Genomic DNA, 19,974 nt, shown 5'->3' with positions numbered 1-19,974 from the left:
TTAGTGTGAGCTGAAGCAGCATGCCAAGTCTCTACTACAGTATGTCTCTACTACAGTGTGTCTCTACTACAGTATGTCTCTACTACAGTGTGTCTCTACTACAGTGTGTCTCTACTACAGTGTGTCTCTACTACAGCGAGTCTTTACTACAGTGTGTCTCTACTACAGTATGTCTCTACTACAGTGTGTCTCTACTACAGTGTGTCTCTACTACAGTGTGTCTCTACTACAGTATGTCTCTACTACAGTGTGTGCGTGTGCAGATAAATAAAGTGAGTCTCTACTACAGTATGTCTCTACTACAGTGAGTCTCTACTACAGTGAGTCTCGACTACAGTGAGTCTCTACTACCATATGTCTCTACTACAATGAGTCTCTACTACCATATGTCTCTACTACAGTGTGTCTCTACTACAGTGTGTCTCTACTACAGTGTGTCTCTACTACAGTGAGTCTCTACTACCATATGTCTCTACTACAGTGTGTCTCTACTACAGTGTGTCTCTACTACAGTGAGTCTCTACTACAGTGTGTCTCTACTACAGTGAGTCTCTACTACCATATGTCTCTACTACAGTGTGTCTCTACTACAGTGAGTCTCTACTACAGTGAGTCTCTACTACAGTGAGTCTCTACTACCATATGTCTCTACTACAGTGTGTCTCTACTACAGTGTGTCTCTACTACAGCGAGTCTCTACTACAGTGTGTCTCTACTACAGTGTGTCTCTACTACAGTGTGTCTCTACTACAGTATGTCTCTACTACAGTGTGTGCGTGTGCAGATAAATAAAGTGAGTCTCTACTACAGTATGTCTCTACTACAGTGTGTCTCTACTACAGTGTGTCTCTACTACAGTGAGTCTCTACTACCATATGTTTCTACTACAGTGAGTCTCTACTACCATATGTCTCTACTACAGTGTGTCTCTACTACAGTGTGTCTCTACTACAGTATGTCTCTACTACAGTGTGTCTCTACTACAGTATGTCTCTACTACAGTGTGTGCGTGTGCAGATAAATAAAGTGAGTCTCTACTACAGTGAGTCTCGACTACAGTGAGTCTCTACTACAGTGAGTCTCTACTACAGTGTGTGCGTGTGCAGATAACCGGAAGCATGCTCTAAAGTGTGTCACAGCAAGGCACCTGATTGGTTCTGTCATCTTAACTGTGATGATGTCATCTTTCATCTGTAACACATGCTGCTAAATGACCCAGTCTTTGGCTGTCCCAAACAACATCCTATTTCCTATATCCTGTACAGACTATACATAACATTATGAACACCTGATCTTTCCCTGACATAGCCTGACCAGGTGACATCTCCCTTATTGATGTCACCTGTTAAAGATGCACTACGCAGAATGTGCTCCACTGTTTCCTGGTTGCTACAATTCTAATGGTTTGACTAACTTCAGTTTATGTGACAAAACAAACATGTAGAGTGTAGAGAATCATTGTACCCTCTGAACCGCTGTGAAATGTGTTGTCCATAACTGCCACGGTTGTCCTAAGAACAGGACCAAGGTGCAGCGGATGTTGAGTTACACATATTTATTTCAAAGTGACATTTTTGAAAAAACAATAAATCAAATAAATGAACAAGTTAAAAAATCTTGGAACTCTAGGGGCAGTATTTTCATTTTTGGAAAAAAAACGTTCCCGTTTTAAACGGGATATTTTGTCAGGAAAAGATGCTAGAATATGCATATAATTGACATATTTCGATAGAAAACACTCTAACGTTTCCAAAACTGTAAAGACATTGTCTGTGAGTATAACAGAACTGATGTTGCAGGCGAAAGCCTGAGAAAAATCCAATCCGGAAATGCCCCAGGTTTTGAAAGCGCTGCGTTCCAATGACTCCCTATTCGGCTGTGAATGTACCGTCAATGAGTTTACGCTTTCTACGTATTCCCCAAGGTGTCTACAGCATTGTGACATAGTTTTACACATTTCTGTTGAAGAATAGCCGCAGGCGGCCACATTGCGTAAGTGGTCACATGGTGGCTCCGAGAGAGATTCTCACGTAAAATACAGAGGTAGCCATTACTCCAATAGAGAAAAACGAATTGTCCCGATGGATATATTATCAAATAGATATTAGAAAAACACCTAGAGGATGGATTCTAAACAACGTTTGCCATGTTTCTGTCGATATTATGGAGCTAATTTGGAATATTTTTCGGAGTTGTAGTGACCGCAATTTCTGGGAGATTTCTCAGCCAAACGTGGAGAACAAACGAAGCTGTTTCGCCTACAAAAATAATATTTAGGGAAAAAAATGAACTTTGGCTATCTACCTGGGAGTCTCGTGAGTGAAAACATCCAAAGTTCATCAAAGGTAGACGATTGAATTTGATTGCTTTTCTGATTTCCGTGACAAGGTTGCCTGCTGCTAGCAAGGCATAATGCTATGCTAGGCTGTCGATAAACTTACACAAATGCTTGTCTAGCGTTGGCTGTAAAGCATATTTTGAAAATTTGAGATGACCGGGTGATTAAGAAAAGTCTAAGTTGTGTCACAATATATTCCATTTGTGATTTGCATGAATAGGAACATTTTCTAGGGATATTTATGTCCGTTGCGTTATGCTAATTAGTTTCAGGCGATGATTACGCTCCCGCATGCGGGTTTGGGAGTCACAAATGGTCGTGACTAAGTGCTGCACATGCACATGCAATATAATATACCACAAACACAGGTGGGAAAAATAGCTACTTAAATATGATCCTCAATCAGAGACAACGATTACCAGCTGCCTCTAATTGGGAATCATACAAAACCCAACATAGAAAAAAGAACTAGAACACAACATAGAAATATTAAACTAGAATACCCCCTAGTCATGTTACAATAACCAAACATATTGTATATTCAGCTGTGTGAAGTGTCAAGAAAATGAAAGAGACACAAAAACTAAACTTAAACACGGGAAGCATAGAAATGTGCCCATAGAACTGATCTACAGCTTCCCGTAGAGCTGATCTACAGGTTCCCGTAGAACTGATCTACAGCTTCCCGTAGAGCTGATCTACAGCTTCCCATAGAGCTGATCTACAGCTTCCCGTAGAGCTGATCTACAGCTTCCCGTAGAACTGATCTACAGCTTCCTGTAGAGCTGATCTACAGCTTCCCGTAGAACTGATATTCAGCTTCCCGTAGAGCAGATCTACAGCTTCCCGTAGAACTGTTCTACAGCTTCCCGTAGAACTGATCTACAGCTTCCCGTAGAACTGATCTACAGCTTCCCGTAGAGCTGATCTACAGCTTCCCGTAGAGCTGATCGACAGCTTCCCGTAGAGCTGATCTACAGCTTCCCGTAGAACTGATCTACAGCTTCCCGTAGAACTGATCTACAGCTTCCCGTAGAACTGATCTACAGCTTCCGGTAGAGCTGATCTACAGCTTCCCGTAGAACTGATCTACAGCTTCCCGTAGAACTGATCTACAGCTTCCCGTAGAGCTGATCTACAGCTTCCCGTAGAGCTGATCTACAGCTTCCCGTAGAGCTGATCTTCAGCTTCCCGTAGAGCTGATCTACAGCTTCCCGTAGAACTGATCTACAGCTTCTTAGACATGCTTCCAATGAGATTGACATATTTATAACCAATCACTTGGTCGGGTGCACAAAAGGTTCATATTTCCGCTTTAAATCCACTTCGATCCATGTAGATGAAGGGGAGGAGACAGGTTAATATAGGCCTGGAGACAATTGAGACATGGATTGTGGATGTGTGCCATTCAGATTGTGAATGGGTAAGACTAAAAATGTAAGTGTCTCTGAACAGGGTTTGGTATGCTCCTGTTTTTTTTCCACACTCAACAAATTCCCATATCTTTATCCAAGATGGCGTAGCAGTCAGATGTCTTTTGTCCTCGTCTTGTCGTGTCCCAACATTAAAACACTCTCCTGCAACCCGCCTCACCCAATGTGGTGCGGATCTGTTTTTTTCTAAAGTATTATTCACCTGAAATTCAGAATCCCCCAACAGAAGCTAGCCGGCTCACTAGCTACTAGTCAGCTAACCACTGTTAGAGGTCATCAGCTAACCTTTAGCTCGGAAAGCTCTCGCCAGTTTGTACCACGTGACTCAAACCAGAGCATACCGGACCTATTTCTCACCATATCCCCGGATTCCTACCGCAAGCCCTGGACATGTTCTCCAGGATCTTCGCAGCAAGCTAGCTGATATCCGAGTACTGGCTAACGTCGGTCCAGGAGCAAGCACCAATTAGCCGGGAGCTAGCCCATGCTAGGCCCTTTCTCCCGGCTAGCTAAAAGAGGCCCATCAGCCACTCCTGGGATACAATAATCGGACCCCTTCTACTGCACGGAACCCCACAGATCCTTCACGACTGGACTATGACGTAATCTGCTCGAAGAGGTACTCAACTGGCCTCTACATCATGATGTCCCCTGAATGCCCATCCACAGCCGTTAGCCTCTAGCTGTCTAGAGCTGGACTGTTAGCTGTATTCACCCATCAGCCAATTTTTTTGGGCCACTATACCACTAGAACCCTCTGCTACTCGAAACCCAAATTATCCAACACAACTAGTCTTTTGACGTCAACAGACTTTCCTCCATAGAGGAAACAGACTTTCCTCCATAGAGACGTCCCTCTAAGGCCCTTCTGCTAGCTTGCTAGCTTGCTAGCCCTGGCCTGCTAACTGTTAGTGTGTTAGCATCGGCCTGCTAACTGTCTGAATCGCCATGTCTCCAGTCAGACCAACCACTCACTGGACCCCTATGATCACTTGGCTACGCATGCCTCTCTCCAATATCAATATGCCTCATCCATTACTGTCCTGGATAGTGATTACCCTCTTATTTCACTGTAGAGCCTCTAGCCCTGCTCAATATGCCTTAACCTACAATTTAGTTCCACCTCCCACATATGCGGTGACATAAACTGGTTTAAATGTCTCTAGAGACAATATTTCTCTCATCATTACTCAATGCCTAGGTTTACCTCCAATGTACTTACATTCTACCATACCCCTGTCTGTACATGATGTCTCTCACACCCAGAAACCTGCTCCTTTTACTCTCTGCTCTGAAAGCACTAAACGACCAGTCCTGAAAGCCTTTAGCCGTACCCTCATCCTACTCCTCCTCTGTTCCTCTGGTGATGTAGAGGTTAATCCAGGCCCTGCAGTGCCCAGCATCACTCCCATTCCCCAGGCGCTCTCATTTGTTGACTTCTGTAAATGTAAAAGCCTTGGTTTCATGCATGTTAACATTAGAAGCCTCCTCCCTAAGTTTGTTTTACTCACTGCTTTAGCACACTCTGCCAACCCGGATGTCCTAGTCATGTCTGAATCCTGGCTTAGGAAGGCCACCAAAAATCCTGAAATTTCCATCCCTAACAATAACATTTTCAGACAAGATAGAATGGCCAAAGGGGGCGGTGTTGCAATCTACTGCAGAGATAGTCTGCAGAGTTCTGTCTTACTATCCAGATCTGTACCCAAACAATTCAAACTTCTACTTTTAAAAATCCATCTTTCGAGAAACAAGTCTCTCACTGTTGCCGCTTGCTGTAGCTGTGCCCTGGACACCATATGTGAATTGATTGTCCCCCGTCTATCTTCAGAGCTCGTGCTACAAGGTGACCTAAACTGGGACATGCTTAACACCCCTACAAACTAAGCTTGATGCCCTCAATCTCTCACAAATTATCAATGAACCCACCAGGTACAACTCCAAATCCGTAAACACGGGCACCCTCATAGATGTCATCCTAACCAACTTGCCCTCCAAATACACCTCTGCTGTTTTCAACCAAGATCTCAGCGATCACTGCCTCGTTGCCTGCGTCCATAATGGGTCTGCGGCTAAACGGCCACCCCTCATCACTGTCAAACACTTCCTAAAATACTTCAGCGAGCAGGCCTTTCTAATCGACCTGGCCCAGGTATCCTAGAAGGATATTGACCTCACCCCGTCAGTAGATGATGTCTGGCTATTCTTTAAAAGTGCCTTCCTCACCATCTTAAATAAGCATGCCCCATTCAAAAAATGTAGAACCAGGAACAGATATAGCCCTTGGTTCTCTCCAGACCTGACTGCCATTGACCAGCACAAAAACATCATGTGGCGTCCTGTGTTAGCATTGAATAGCCCCCGTGATATGCAACTTTTCAGGGAAGTTAGGAACAAATATACACAGGCAGATAGGAAAGCTAAGGCTAGCTTTTAAGTTTGCATCCTGTAGCACAAACTACAAAATGTTCTGGGACACTGAAAAGTCCATGGAGAATAAGAACACCTCCTCCCAGCTGCCCACTGCACTGAGGCTAGGAAACACTGACCCCACCGATAAATTCACTATAATTGAGAATTTCAATAAGCATTTTTCTACGGCTGGCCATGCTTTCCACCTGGCTACCCTGACCCTGCTCAACAGCCCTGGCTCCCAACAGCAACTCGCCCAAACCTCCCCCTTTTCTCCTTCACCCAAATCCAGATAGCTGATGTTCCGAAAGAGCTGCAAAACCTGGACCCCTACAAATCAGCAAGGCTCGACAATCTGGACCCTCACTTTCTAAAATTATCTGCCAACATTGTTGCAAACCCTATTACTAGCCTGTTCAACCTCTCTTCCGTGTCGTCTGAGATTCCCAAAAATTGGAAAGCTTCCGCAGTCATCGCCCACCCAAACTGATACAGACCTACATCTATCCTACCCTGCCTTTCTAAAGTCTTCGAAAGCCAAGTTAACATACAGATCACCGACCATTTCGAATCACACCGTACCTCTCCGAGTTCAGTATGTCAAATCGGAGGTCCTGTTGTCCGGACCTCTGGCAGTCTCTATGGGGGTGCCACAGGATTCAATTCTCGGGCCGACTCTTTTCTCTGCATACATTAATGATGTCGCTCTTGCTGCTGGTGATTGTCTGATCCACCTCCATGCAGACGACACCATTCTGTATACATCTGGCCCTTCTTTGGACACTGTGTTAACAAACCTCCAATCAAGCTTCAATGCCATACAACACTCTTTCCGTGGCCTCCAACTGCTTTTAAATGCTAGTAAAACTAAATGCATGCTCTTCAACCGACTGCCCACACCTGCCCGCCCGTCCAGCATCGCTACTCTGGACGGCTCTGACTAAGAATATGTGGACAATTACAAATACCTAGGTGTCTGGCTAGACTGTAAACTCTCCTTCTAGACTCACATTAAGCATCTCCAATCGAAAATGAAATCTAGAATCAGCTTCCTATTTCGCAACAAAGCATCCTTCACTCATGCTGCCAAACATACCCTTGTAAAACTGACCCTCCTACCGATCCTCGACTTCAGCAATGTAATTTACAAAATAGCCTACAACACTCTACTCAACAAATTGGACGCAGTCTATCACAGTGCCATCCGTTTTGTCATCAAAGCCCCATATACTACCCACCACTGCGACCTGTACGCTTTCGTTGGCTGGCCCTCGCTTCATACTCGTCGCCAAACCCACTGGCTCCAGGTCATCTACAAGTCTCTGCTAGGTAAAGCCCTGCCTTATCTCAGCTCACTGGTCACCATAACAGCACCAACCCGTAGCACGCGCTCCAGCAGGTATATATCACTGGTCATCCCCTTAGCCAATTCTTTCTTTGGCCGCCTTTCCGTCCAGTTCTCTGCTGCCAATGACTGTAACAAACTGCAAAAATCACTGAAGCTGGAGACTCATATCTCCCTCACTAGCTTTAAGCACCAGCTGTCAGAGCAGCTCACAGATCACTACACCTGTACATAGCCCATCTGTAAACAGCCCATCTATCTACCTACCTTGTCTCCATACTGTATTTATTTATTTATCTTGCTCCTTTGCACCCCAGTATCTCTACTTGCACATTCATCTTCTGCACATCTACCATTTCAGTGTTTAATTGCTATATTGTAATTACTTCGCCACCATAGCCTATTTCTTGCCTTAACTCTCTTATCTGACCTCATTTGCATATGCTGCATATAGATTGTTCTACTGTATTATTGATTGTATGTTTGTTTACTCCACGTATAACTCCGTGTTGTTGTTTGTGTTGAACTGCTTTGCTTTAACTTGGCCAGGTCACAGTTGTAAATGAGAACTTGTTCTCAACTTGGCTACCTGGTTAAATAAAAGGGGATCTGGCCTACCTGGCTAAATAAAGGTGAAATAAAAAACAAGTAAAAAATGTGTATCATCACAATATTAGGAAGGTGTTCCTAATGTTTGGTATACTGGGTGTATATTCCCTATATAGTGCACTACTTTAACCAGGGTTGGGAATAGGGTGCCATTAGGGACGCATGATCTGTTCGCAGAGGAATGCTGCATGAGGCTCTCTGCCCTGATAACCATTTGCACTAACAATCTCACAATATGAAACATAACTGTCCAATACTGTCCCCTTTCTAACCCTGTCTCTTCGCCTCTCCCTCTCAATCCCTGTCTCTTCTAATCTCCCGCTCTATCCCTGTCTCTTCTCCTCTCCCTCTCTTACCCTGTATCCTCTCCTCTCCCTCTCTAACCCTGTCTCTTCTCCTCTCCCTCTCTAACCCTGTCTCCTCTCCACTCCCTCTCTAACCCTGTCTCCTCTCCTCTTCCTCTATCCCTGTCTCTTCTCCTCTTCCTCTCTAACCCTGTCACCTCTCCTCTCCCTCTCTAACCCTGTCTCCTCTACTCTCCCTATCTTACCCTGTATCCTCTCCTCTCCCTCTCTAACCCTGTCTCTTCTCCTCTCCCTCTCTAACCCTGTCTCCTCTCCTCTCACTCTCTAACCCTGTCTCCTCTCCTCTCCCTCTCTAACCCTGTCTCCTCTGCTCTCCCTCTCTATCCCTGTCTCTTCTCCTCTTCCTCTCTAACCCTGTCTCCTCTCCTCTCCCTCACTATCCCTGTCTCCTCTCCTCTCCCTCTCTATCCCTGTCTCCACTCAATCTCTATCCCTGTCTCCTCTCCTTCTCTATCCCCGTCTCCTCTCCTCTCCTTCTCTATCCCTGTCTCCTCTCCTCTCCCTCTCTATCCCTGTCTCCTCTCCATCCCTGTCTCCTCTCCCTCTCTATCCCTGTCTCCTCTCCTCTCACTCTCTTACCCTGTCTCTTCTCCTCTCCCTTTCTAACCCTGTCTCCTCTCCTCGCTCTCTCTATCCCTGTCTCTTCTCCTTGCCCTCTCTATCCCTCTCTCCTCTCCCTCTCTATCCCTGTATCCTCTCCTCTCCCTCCATATCCCTGTCTCATCTCCTTCTCTATCTCTGTCTCCTCTCCTCTCCTTCTCTATCCCTGTCTCCTATCCTCTCCCTCTCTATCACTGTCTCCTCTCCCTCTATATCCCTGTCTCCTCTCGCTCTCTTACCCTGTCTCTTCTCCTCTCCCTTTCTATCCCTGTCTCATCTCCTCTCCCTCACTATCCCTGTCTCTTCTCCTCTTCCTCTCTAACCCTGTCTCTTCTCCTCTCCCTTTCCATCCCTGTCTCCTCTACCTCTCTATCCCTGTCCCTTCTCCTCTTCCTCTCTAACCCTGACACTTCTCCTCTTCCTCTCTAACCCTGCCTCCTTGCCTCTCCCTCTCTAACCCTGTCTCCTCTCCCCTCCCTCTCTAACCCTGTCTCCTCTCCTCTCCCTCTCTATCCCTGTCTCTTCTCCTCTCTAACCCTGTCTCATCTCCTCTCCCTCTCTATCCCTGTCCCTTCTCCTCGCCCTCTCTAACCCTGTCTGTTCTCCTCACCCTCTCTATCCCTGTCTCCTCTCCTCTCCTCTCCCTCTCTAAACCTGTCTCCTCTCCCCTCACTCTCTAACCATGTCTCCTCTCCTCTCTCTCTCTATCCCTGTCTCCTCTCCCTCTCTAACCCTGTTTCTTCTCCTCTGCCTCTCTAACCATGTCTCCTCTCCTCTCTCTCAATCCCTGTCTCCTCTCCCTCTCTAACTCTGTCTCCTCTCCCCTCCCTCTCTAACCATGTCTCCTCTCCTCTCTCTCTCTATCCCTGTCTCCTCTTCCTCTCTAAGCATGTCTCTTCTCCTCTCCCTCTCCCTCTCTATCCCTGTCTCCTCTCCGTCTCTAACCCTGTCTCTTCTCCTCTCCCTCTCTATCCCCGTCCCTTCTCCTCTCCCTCTCGATCCCTGTCTCCTCTCTTCTCACTCTCTTACCCTGTCTCTTCTCCTCTCCCTTTCTAACCCTGTCTCCTCTCCTCGCTCTCTCTATCCCTGTCTCTTCTCCTTGCCCTCTCTATCCCTCTCTCCTCTCCCTCTCTATCCCTGTATCCTCTCCTCTCCCTCCATATCCCTGTCTCATCTCCTTCTCTATCTCTGTCTCCTATCCTCTCCCTCTCTATCACTGTCTCCTCTCCCTCTCTATCCCTGTCTCCTCTCGCTCTCTTACCCTGTCTCTTCTCCTCTCCCTTTCTATCCCTGTCTCATCTCCTCTCCCTCACTATCCCTGTCTCTTCTCCTCTTCCTCTCTAACCCTGTCTCTTCTCCTCTCCCTTTCCATCCCTGTCTCCTCTACCTCTCTATCCCTGTCCCTTCTCCTCTTCCTCTCTAACCCTGACACTTCTCCTCTTCCTCTCTAACCCTGCCTCCTTGCCTCTTCCTCTCTAACCCTGTCTCCTCTCCTCTCCCTCTCTATCCCTGTCTCCTCTCCCTGTCTAACCCTGTCTCCTCTCCTCTCCCTATCTAACCCTGTCTCCTCTCCTCTCCCTCTCTATCCCTGTTTCCTCTCCTCTCCCTCTCTATCCCTGTCCCCTCTCCCTCTCTAACCCTGTCTCCTCTCCCCTCCCTCTCTAACCCTGTCTTCTCTCCTCTCCCTCTCTATCCCTGTCTCTTCTCCTCTCTAACCCTGTCTCATCTCCTCTCCCTCTCTATCCCTGTCCCTTCTCCTCGCCCTCTCTAACCCTGTCTGTTCTCCTCACCCTCTCTATCCCTGTCTCCTCTCCTCTCCTCTCCCTCTCTAAACCTGTCTCCTCTCCCCTCACTCTCTAACCATGTCTCCTCTCCTCTCTCTCTCTATCCCTGTCTCCTCTCCCTCTCTAACCCTGTTTCTTCTCCTCTGCCTCTCTAACCATGTCTCCTCTCCTCTCTCTCTATCCCTGTCTCCTCTCCCTCTCTAACTCTGTCTCCTCTCCCCTCCCTCTCTAACCATGTCTCCTCTCCTCTCTCTCTCTATCCCTGTCTCCTCTTCCTCTCTAAGCATGTCTCTTCTCCTCTCCCTCTCCCTCTCTATCCCTGTCTCCTCTCCTCTCCGTCTCTAACCCTGTCTCTTCTCCTCTCCCTCTCTATCCCCGTCCCTTCTCCTCTCCCTCTCGATCCCTGTCTCCTCTCTTCTCCCTCTCTATCCCTGTCTCCTCTCCTTCTCTATCTCTGTCTCCTCTCCTCTCCTTCTCTAACCTTGTCTCTTCTCCTCTCCCTTTCAATCCCTGTCTCCACTACCTCTCTATCCCTGTCCCTCTCCTCTCCCTCTCTAACCCAGTCTCCTCTCCTCTCCCTCTCTATCCCTGTCTCCTCTACCTCTCTATCCCTGTCCCTCTCCTCTCCCTCTCTAACCCAGTCTCCTCTCCTCTCCCTCTCTATCCTTGTCTCCTCTCCTTCTCTATCTCTGTCTCCTCTCCTCTATCCCTGTCTCCTCTCCTCTCCATCTCTTTCCCTGTCTCCTCTCCTTCTCTATCCCTGTCTCCTATCCTCTCCTTTTCTATCCCTGTCTCCTCTCCTCTCCCTCTTTATCCCTGTCTCCTCTCCCTCTCTATCCCTGTCTCCTCTCCCTCTCTTACCCTTCCCTCTCTAACCCTGTCTCTAATCATATCTCCTCCTCTCCTGTCTAAACCTGTGTTCTGTCCTCCTCTATTTAAAGGACAACAACATGACATCAGCTCCTGCATACGAGAGTATTTTACTGCCCCGCCTCCACACCAAGACCTCCTCCTCTTCATCCCCCTCCTCCTCTGGGGCTCCTCAATCTTGCGTCTCTTTCTCCTCCTCCCTGCCCAAGAACACCTCCATCTTCTCTAGTCTGAAGATAAGGAGCAAGAAGAGGAGAAGGAAGAGAGACGCTGGCCAGCACACCATTCAGAAAATCATGGTTGTAGAGGGGGAGGAGCAGACAGAGGTGGCATGTCCTGCTGAAGCTGCACCCCAGCAAATCACGCTGTACGACACCCAGACCTGGCCAATGAAGGAGGGCCAGAGGAAGAAGAAGAGCCTATTAAAGGCCGAGGGGGTGGGGCCAGGGCAGGGGGTGGAACTCGTGGACTACATGGATAACCCATTGGCCAGGGATATTGAAGATGAATGTTCTGGGGACTCCACTGTCAGCCCCTATGCAGTGACAGAGGCAGTCTCTATAGCTCCACCCAGGGGCCAGGTGAGGAGCCACTGCAGGTTCCTGTCTCTGGGGTCTGTTTTGACCTTCGACCTCTCCAAAGACATGAGGTTGGTCCCCAGTATACAGGATGTCATCACTATAGGACTCCCAGAACACAGGGGAACCCCCAACCCAAACCTCAATCCCAACCCTCACACAGAGACACATGCAGCCCTCAGCTCTTTCAAACACACCCGCTCCCCTCCCTCAGACACGCACAGAGCACCAGACAATGAGGCCGTCACTACTTACAGATATGAAACAATGACACAGATACAGACACAGCCATTACTGACACAGATACAGACACAGACACAACCACTACTGACACAGATACAACCACTACCGACACAGACACAACCACTACTGACACAGACACAACCACTACCGACACAGATACAACCACTACCGACACAGACACATCCACTACCGACACAGACACAACCACTACCGACACAGACACAACCACTACTGACACAGACACAACCACTACTGACACAGACACAACCACTACTGACACAGATACAGACACAGACACAACCACTACCGACACAGACACAACCACTACTGACACAGATACAGACACAGACACAACCATTACTGACACAGATACAGACACAGACACAACCACTACCGACACAGACACAACCATTACTGACACAGATACAGACACAGACACAACCACTACCGACACAGACACAACCACTACTGACACAGATACAGACACAGACACAACCACTACCGACACAGACACAACCACTACTGACACAGATACAGACACAGCCACTACTGAGACAGACACTGACACAAATACTAAAACAGACAAAGCCACTGACACAGGCTGTTCAGCTGGAGCCTCTGTCTAATCTAGATACAGATTTTCCTCCTCCTCCTCCTCCTGCCCTGGATGAGGACTGGGATCAGAACGTATCAAGCAATGACCTATCCCTATCACAGATCCAGACCGTACTCCAGGAGCCTGAGCAGGAGTGGTCGGACCTCATCTTCAGCAAGCAGCCACCAATCACAGCTTATTGCCCAAAGAGTCCCACTCCAATGAACCGAGACCATTACAATTACATGGAAACGACCATGGTTAATAGAAGTCCCATTGTAAAGAGCAAGGACCCCTGTCCCTCCTCAGCCTATCAGAACCATGAGCGCAATGACCCCTGTCCATCCTCAGCCTATAAGAACCATGAGAGCAAGGACCCCTGTCCCTCCTCAGCCTATCAGAACCATGAGAGCAATGACCCCTGTCCCTCCTCAGCCTATCAGAACCACGAGTGCCTCATTCAGGACCTCAATGGACACCAGTACCATCATAGGTTGAAGACCCATAGAGAGAGTGTTGACCTCCAGGAGACCAGCCAGGCTTCTCAGATGGTTGTGAATCTGAAGGTCAGTGGGTTAGGGAGTATGATGCAAGACTATATGGACTCTGGCATCTCTGGTGTCTCCAACTCTGGGAGCTTGAAGCTCAATGCACCTGATGTTCTCCAAGAGCCCCAGCCCATGAGGACTGTGGTGGAGAGGCTAGTGTCTCTGGAGGAGGGGCGTATGGAGGCTGTGTCCACACCCAGGGAAAATCCCACAGCAACCCCAGCTCCTGCCCACCCAGAGACAAAAACAACACCCAGAAACAGACACCACCAGACAGAGACAGAACTCGACTCTGATCCGGTCGACCCTGACCTCACCATCCATCCAGACCACCAGCAGTTTGAGGAGGTAGAGGAGGAGCTGGAGGACATCTGGAACCATAGCAATGGCTACAGACAGAGTATCTCCTCTGACATCATGTACCAGCCACACCAAGAGGAGGAGGAGGGGGGAAGTAGCAACACCCCAGGACTGACCACAGACCCCCTCTTACCCCCCCAGGCCCAGCCCCAGGCTACCCCCTACAGAAAGCTGATAACAACCTCTACCCCTAACCTGGTGGCTGAATTCATGCTCCCCTCCTCCCTCCAAACCCTACTGGGGTACAACCAGGACCAGAACCAGGACCAGGTCTTTAGCCAAGACCCTAACTCCAGAGAAGAGCTCCCTATGCTGGCTAACAGAGACATGAGGTCCTGGGCAGCTTTCCCTATTCAGGACCAACCCTGGAGGACCACAGCGCTGGTCAATGAAACGGCAGCAGAACCAGTCAAGCTACCGGAAATGGAGGACCAGAAGAGATACATCTACCAGTATAGAGAGGAGGAGGAAGAGGATGAGGAGGAGAAGATGGAGGACACAGGTTGTCCAAAGGTGAGGTCTACTTTTGACAGGCTCACTGACTTTGACCACAGAGATCACAGAGCTACTGTTTTCTCTACTCTGCTGTCTCTACTGTCTCTACTCTGCTGTCTTTACTGTCTCTACTCTACTGTCTCTACTCTGCTGTCTACTCTACTGTCTCTACTCTACTGTATCTACTCTGCTGTCTCTACTGTCTCTACTCTACTGTCTCTACTCTGCTGTCTCTACTGTCTCAACTCTGCGGTCTCTACTGTCTCTACACTACTGTCTCCACTCTGCTGTCTCTACTCTACTGTCTCTACTCTACTGTCTCTACTCTGCTGTCTCTACTGTCTCTACTCTGCTGTCTCTACTGTCTCTAATCTGCGGTCTCTACTGTCTCCACTCTGCTGTCTCTACTCTACTGTCTCTACTCTACTGTCTCTACTCTGCTGTCTTTACTGTCTCAACTCTGCTGTCTCTACTGTCTCTACACTATTGTCTCCACTCTGCTGTCTCTACTCTACTGTCTCTACTCTGCTGTCTCTACTCTACTGTCTCTACTGTCTCTACTCTGCTGTCTCTACTCTGCTGTCTCTACTCTACTGTCTCTACTCTGCTGTCTCTACTGCCTCTACTCTGCTGTCTCTACTCTGATGTCTCTTCTCTACCTTCTCTAGTCTGCTGTCTCTACTCTGCTGTCTCTACTCTGCTGTCTCTACTCTACTCTACTGTCTCTACTCTGCTGTCTCTAGTCTGCTGTCTCTACTCTGCTGTCTCTTCTCTACCTTCTCTAGTCTACTGTCTCTACTCTACTGTCTCTACTCTGCTGTCTCTACTCTACTGTCTCTACTCTGCTGTCTCTACTCTGCTGTCTCTACTCTGCAGTCTCTACTCTACTGTCTCTACTCTGCTGTCTCTACTGTCTCTACTCTGCTGTCTCTACTCTACTGTCTCTACTCTGCTGTCTTTACTCAGCTGTCTCTACTCTGCTGTCTCTACTCTACTGTCTCTACTCTACTGTCCCTACTCTGCTGTCTGTCTCTACTCTACTGTCTCTACTCTGCTGTCTCTACTGTCTCTACTCTGCTGTCTCTACTCTGCTGTCTCTACTGTCTCTACTCTACTGTCTCTACTGTCTCTACACTACTGTCTCCACTCTGCTGTCTCCACTCTGCAGTCTCTACTCTACTGTCTCTACTCTGCAGTCTCTACTCTACTGTCTCTACTCTGCTGTCTCTACTGTCTCTACTCTGCTGTCTCTACTCTACTGTCTCTACTCTGCTGTCTTTACTCAGCTGTCTCTACTCTGCTGTCTCTACTCTACTGTCTCTACTGTCTCCACTCTGCAGTCTCTACTCTACTGTCTCTACTCTGCTGCCTCTACTCTACTGTCTATACTCTGCAATCTATAATCTACTGTCTCTACTCTACTGTCTCTACTGTCTCTACTCTGCTGTCTCTACTGTCTCTACTCTACTGTCTCTACTCTGCTGTCTCTACTCTGCTGTCTCTACTCTGCTGTCTCTACTCTGCAGTCTCTACTCTACTGTCTCTACTCTGCTGTCTCTACTCTGATGTCTCTACTCTACTGTCTCTAATGTCTCTACTCTGCTGTCTCTATTCTGCTGTCTCTACTCTGCTGTCTCTACTCTGCTGCCTCTACTCTACTCTCTATACTCTGCAATCTATAATCTACTGTCTCTACTCTACTGTCTCTACTGTCTCTGCTCTGCTGTCTCTACTCTGCTGTCTCTTCTCTACTGTCTCTACTGTCTTTACTCTACTGTCTCTGCTCTGCCTTCTCTACTCTACTGTCTCTACTGTCTCTACTCTACTGCTTCTACTCTACTGTATCTACTCTACTGTCTCTACTCTGCTGTCTCTACTCTACTCTCTCTACTGTCTTTACTCTACTGTCTCTGCTCTGCCTTCTCTACTCTACTGTCTCTACTGTCTCTACTCTGCTGTCTCTACTGTCTCTACTCTGCTGTCTCTACTGTCTCTACTCTACTGTCTCAACTCTGCTGTCTCTGTCTCTACTCTACTGTCTCTACTCTGCTGTCTCTACTGTCTCTACACTACTGTCTCCACTCTGCTGTTTCAACTCTACTGTCTCTACTCTGCTGTCTCTATTGTCTCTACTCTGCTGTCTCTACTGTCTCTACTCTGCTGTCTCTACTCTACTGTCTCTACTCTGCTGTCTCTACTCTGCTGTCTCTACTCTACTGTCTCTACTCCACTGTCTCTACTCTGCTGTCTCTACTCTGCTGTCTCTACTCTGCTGTCTCTACTCTACTGTCTCTACTCTACTGTCTCTACTCTGCTGTTTCTACTCTGCTGTCTCTACTCTGCAGTCTCTACTCTACTGTCTCTACACTGCAGTCTCTACTCTACTGTCTCTACTCTGCTGTCTCTACTCTGATGTCTCTACTCTACTGTCTCTAATGTCTCTACTCTGCTGTCTCTACTCTGCTGCCTCTACTCTACTCTCTATACTCTGCAATCTATAATCTACTGTCTCTACTCTACTGTCTCTACTGTCTCTGCTCTGCTGTCTCTACTCTGCTGTCTCTTCTCTACTGTCTCTACTGTCTTTACTCTACTGTCTCTGCTCTGCCTTCTCTACTCTACTGTCTCTACTGTCTCTACTCTACTGCTTCTACTCTGCTGTATCTACTCTACTGTCTCTACTCTGCTGTCTCTACTCTACTCTCTCTACTGTCTTTACTCTACTGTCTCTGCTCTGCCTTCTCTACTCTACTGTCTCTACTGTCTCTACTCTGCTGTCTCTACTGTCTCTACTCTGCTGTCTCTACTGTCTCTACTCTACTGTCTCAACTCTGCTGTCTCTGTCTCTACTCTACTGTCTCTACTCTGCTGTCTCTACTGTCTCTACTCTACTGTCTCAACTCTGCTGTCTCTGTCTCAACTCTACTGTCTCTACTCTGCTGTCTCTATTGTCTCTACTCTGCTGTCTCTACTGTCTCTACTCTGCTGTCTCTACTCTACTGTCTCTACTCTGCTGTCTCTACTCTGCTGTCTCTACTCTACTGTCTCTACTCCACTGTCTCTACTCTGCTGTCTCTACTCTGCTGTCTCTACTCTGCTGTCTCTACTCTACTGTCTCTACTCTACTGTCTCTACTCTGCTGTTTCTACTCTGCTGTCTCTACTCTGCAGTCTCTACTCTACTGTCTCTACACTGCTGTCTCTACTCTACTGTCTCTACTCTGCTGTCTCTACTCTGCTGTCTCTACTATACTGTCTCTACTCTACTGTCTCTACTCTACTGTCTCTACTCTGCTGTCTCTACTGCCTCTACTCTACCCTCTCTACTGTCTCTACTCTTCTGTCTCTACTCTGCTGTCTCTACTCTACTGTCTCTACTCTACTGTCTCTACTCTACTGTCTCTACTCTACTGTTTCTTCTCTGCTGTCTCTACTCTACTGTCTCTACTCTGATGTCTCTATTCTGCTGTCTCTACTCTGCTGTCTGTACTCTGCAGTCTCTACTCTACTCTCTCTACTCTCCTGTCTGTACTCTGCCGTCTCTACTCTACTGTCTCTACTCTGCTGTCTCTACTCTACTGTCTCTACTCTACTGTCTCTACTATGATGTCTCTACTGTCTCTATTCTGCTGTCTCTACTATGATGCCTCTAGTGTCTCTACTATACTGTCTCTGCTCTGCTGTCTCCACTCTACTGTCTCCACTCTACTGTCTCTACTCTGCTGTCTCTAATGTCTCTACTCTGCTGTCTCTACTCTACTGTCTCTACTCTGCTGTCTCTTCTCTACCTTCTCTAGTCTGCTGTCTCTACTCTACTGTCTCTACTCTGCTGTCTCTACTCTGCTGTCTCTACTCTACTCTACTGTCTCTACTGTCTCTACTCTGCTGTCTCTAGTCTGCTGTCTCTACTCTGCTGTCTCTGCTGTCTCTACTCTGCTGTCTCTTCTCTACCTTCTCTAGTCTACTGTCTCTACTCTACTGTCTCTGCTCTGCTGTCTCTGCTCTGCTGTCTCTAGTCTACTGTCTCTACTCTACTGTCTCTACTCTACTGTCTCTACTCTGCTGTCTCTAATGTCTCTACTCTTCTGTCTCTACTATGCTGTCTCTACTCTGCTGTCTCTACTGCATCTCAGTTGTGTCTCTTATCACTGTTTCACTCTTTTTTATGTACAACTGTTATCAATTTTCTCTTGACAGTAACAGACAAATGACTCCATTCAGCAAATACTTGTAAATAAACTCAGTGAATGTCAATCTTGATCCTGAGAGGACCTCTCCCCCCTCTCCAGGACCCATCAATGAGTCTGCTGTCTGTCCACATGGGTCTGCACGGAAACAATCAGCGAGCTTCAAGTTGTGGCACTCTGGAAGGTGTAATGGAAAAGCATGGAGAGAGTCTGGCCACAGGGGGGCGATGTGGCACTATGGTGAGAGGCCTGGAGGAGCAGGGACAGAGACTGGCCACAGGGGGACAATGTGGCACTATTGAGGGTGACCTGGAGGAAAAGACAACACAGTCATACAGCTAGTTAGTCATCTAGTTAGTCATCTGGTTAGTCATCTAGTTAGTCTAGTTAGTCCTCTAGTTAGTCAGCTAGTTAGCCATCTAGTTAGCCATCTGGTTAGTCAACTAGTTAGTCTAGTTAGTCATCTAGTTAGTCATCTAGTTAGTAAACTAGTTAGTCAGCTAGTTGTTCATTGAGTTAGTAATATGGTAGGTAATCTAGTTAGTCCTCTGGTTAGTCAACTAGTTAGTCAGCTAGTTAGCCATCTGGTTAGCCATCTACTTAGTCATCTAGTTAGTCTAGTTATGTTACGCACGCCTCTATGAAGAGGGAACGCAACACCCTGCTACAACTAAACTCTCCGTGAAGTGAAAAAGGTATGGACTGTAGGTGCAAGAAAGAATGACAACAGGCAGAATGTGGACCGTTTACCAGGACTTTATTCCTTCACACGGTAATATGGGGAAAAGGGGCTGGATGGAACCAAAGCAAAGAAAGTAAATCTCAAAGCCCCCCCTCTCCTATCTTACCTGCCTACCCACTACTTACCTAATTTAGCACCACCTGGTGCCCTAACCAAAATAAAAGGGGGTGGTCCGCCCAGGTCTTACCTAGTGTGCCTAGACAGCGAATATGCTACGGGTATATGTATGCCCGCGGGCCTCTTGCCTAAGCACTCCCTAGGTGCCTTCCCCTTCCCCCCTGGGAACAAATGAAACAGAATATTAAACAATTTCACAAACAAACTAAGAAACAAAGGACATCAAATAAGCTCTATCTGAGCAACAAACTCACAAAACATACCAACTCTCAGCCCAGCAAAATCTCTAGCAAAATCTCTAGCAAAATCTCTCTAGCAAAATCTCTCTAGCAAAATCTCTCTAGCAAAATCTCT

The 19,974-nt window shown here is 47.4% G+C and overlaps 1 protein-coding gene across 9 annotated transcripts in view; it reads left to right on the top strand.

Moving 5' to 3' along the window:
• LOC135505297 (uncharacterized) overlaps positions 1-19,974 on the top strand; it is a 117,118-nt gene that overhangs the window by 52,137 nt on the left and 45,007 nt on the right. For all 9 annotated transcript variants that reach the window (XM_064924544.1, XM_064924545.1, XM_064924546.1 and 6 more), the window contains 2 exons: positions 11,828-14,593; positions 18,864-19,001. In XM_064924544.1, the coding sequence (XP_064780616.1) occupies positions 11,828-14,593; positions 18,864-19,001 (2,904 nt within the window). The remainder of the gene's footprint in view (positions 1-11,827; positions 14,594-18,863; positions 19,002-19,974) is intronic.

The sequence above is a fragment of the Oncorhynchus masou genome, chromosome 18 (genome assembly GCF_036934945.1).
Source record: "Oncorhynchus masou masou isolate Uvic2021 chromosome 18, UVic_Omas_1.1, whole genome shotgun sequence".
NCBI classification, from domain to species: domain Eukaryota; kingdom Metazoa; phylum Chordata; class Actinopteri; order Salmoniformes; family Salmonidae; genus Oncorhynchus; species Oncorhynchus masou.
The sequence above is the reverse complement of the archived record's forward strand: the minus strand, read 5'-3'. Positions and strand labels throughout refer to the sequence as shown.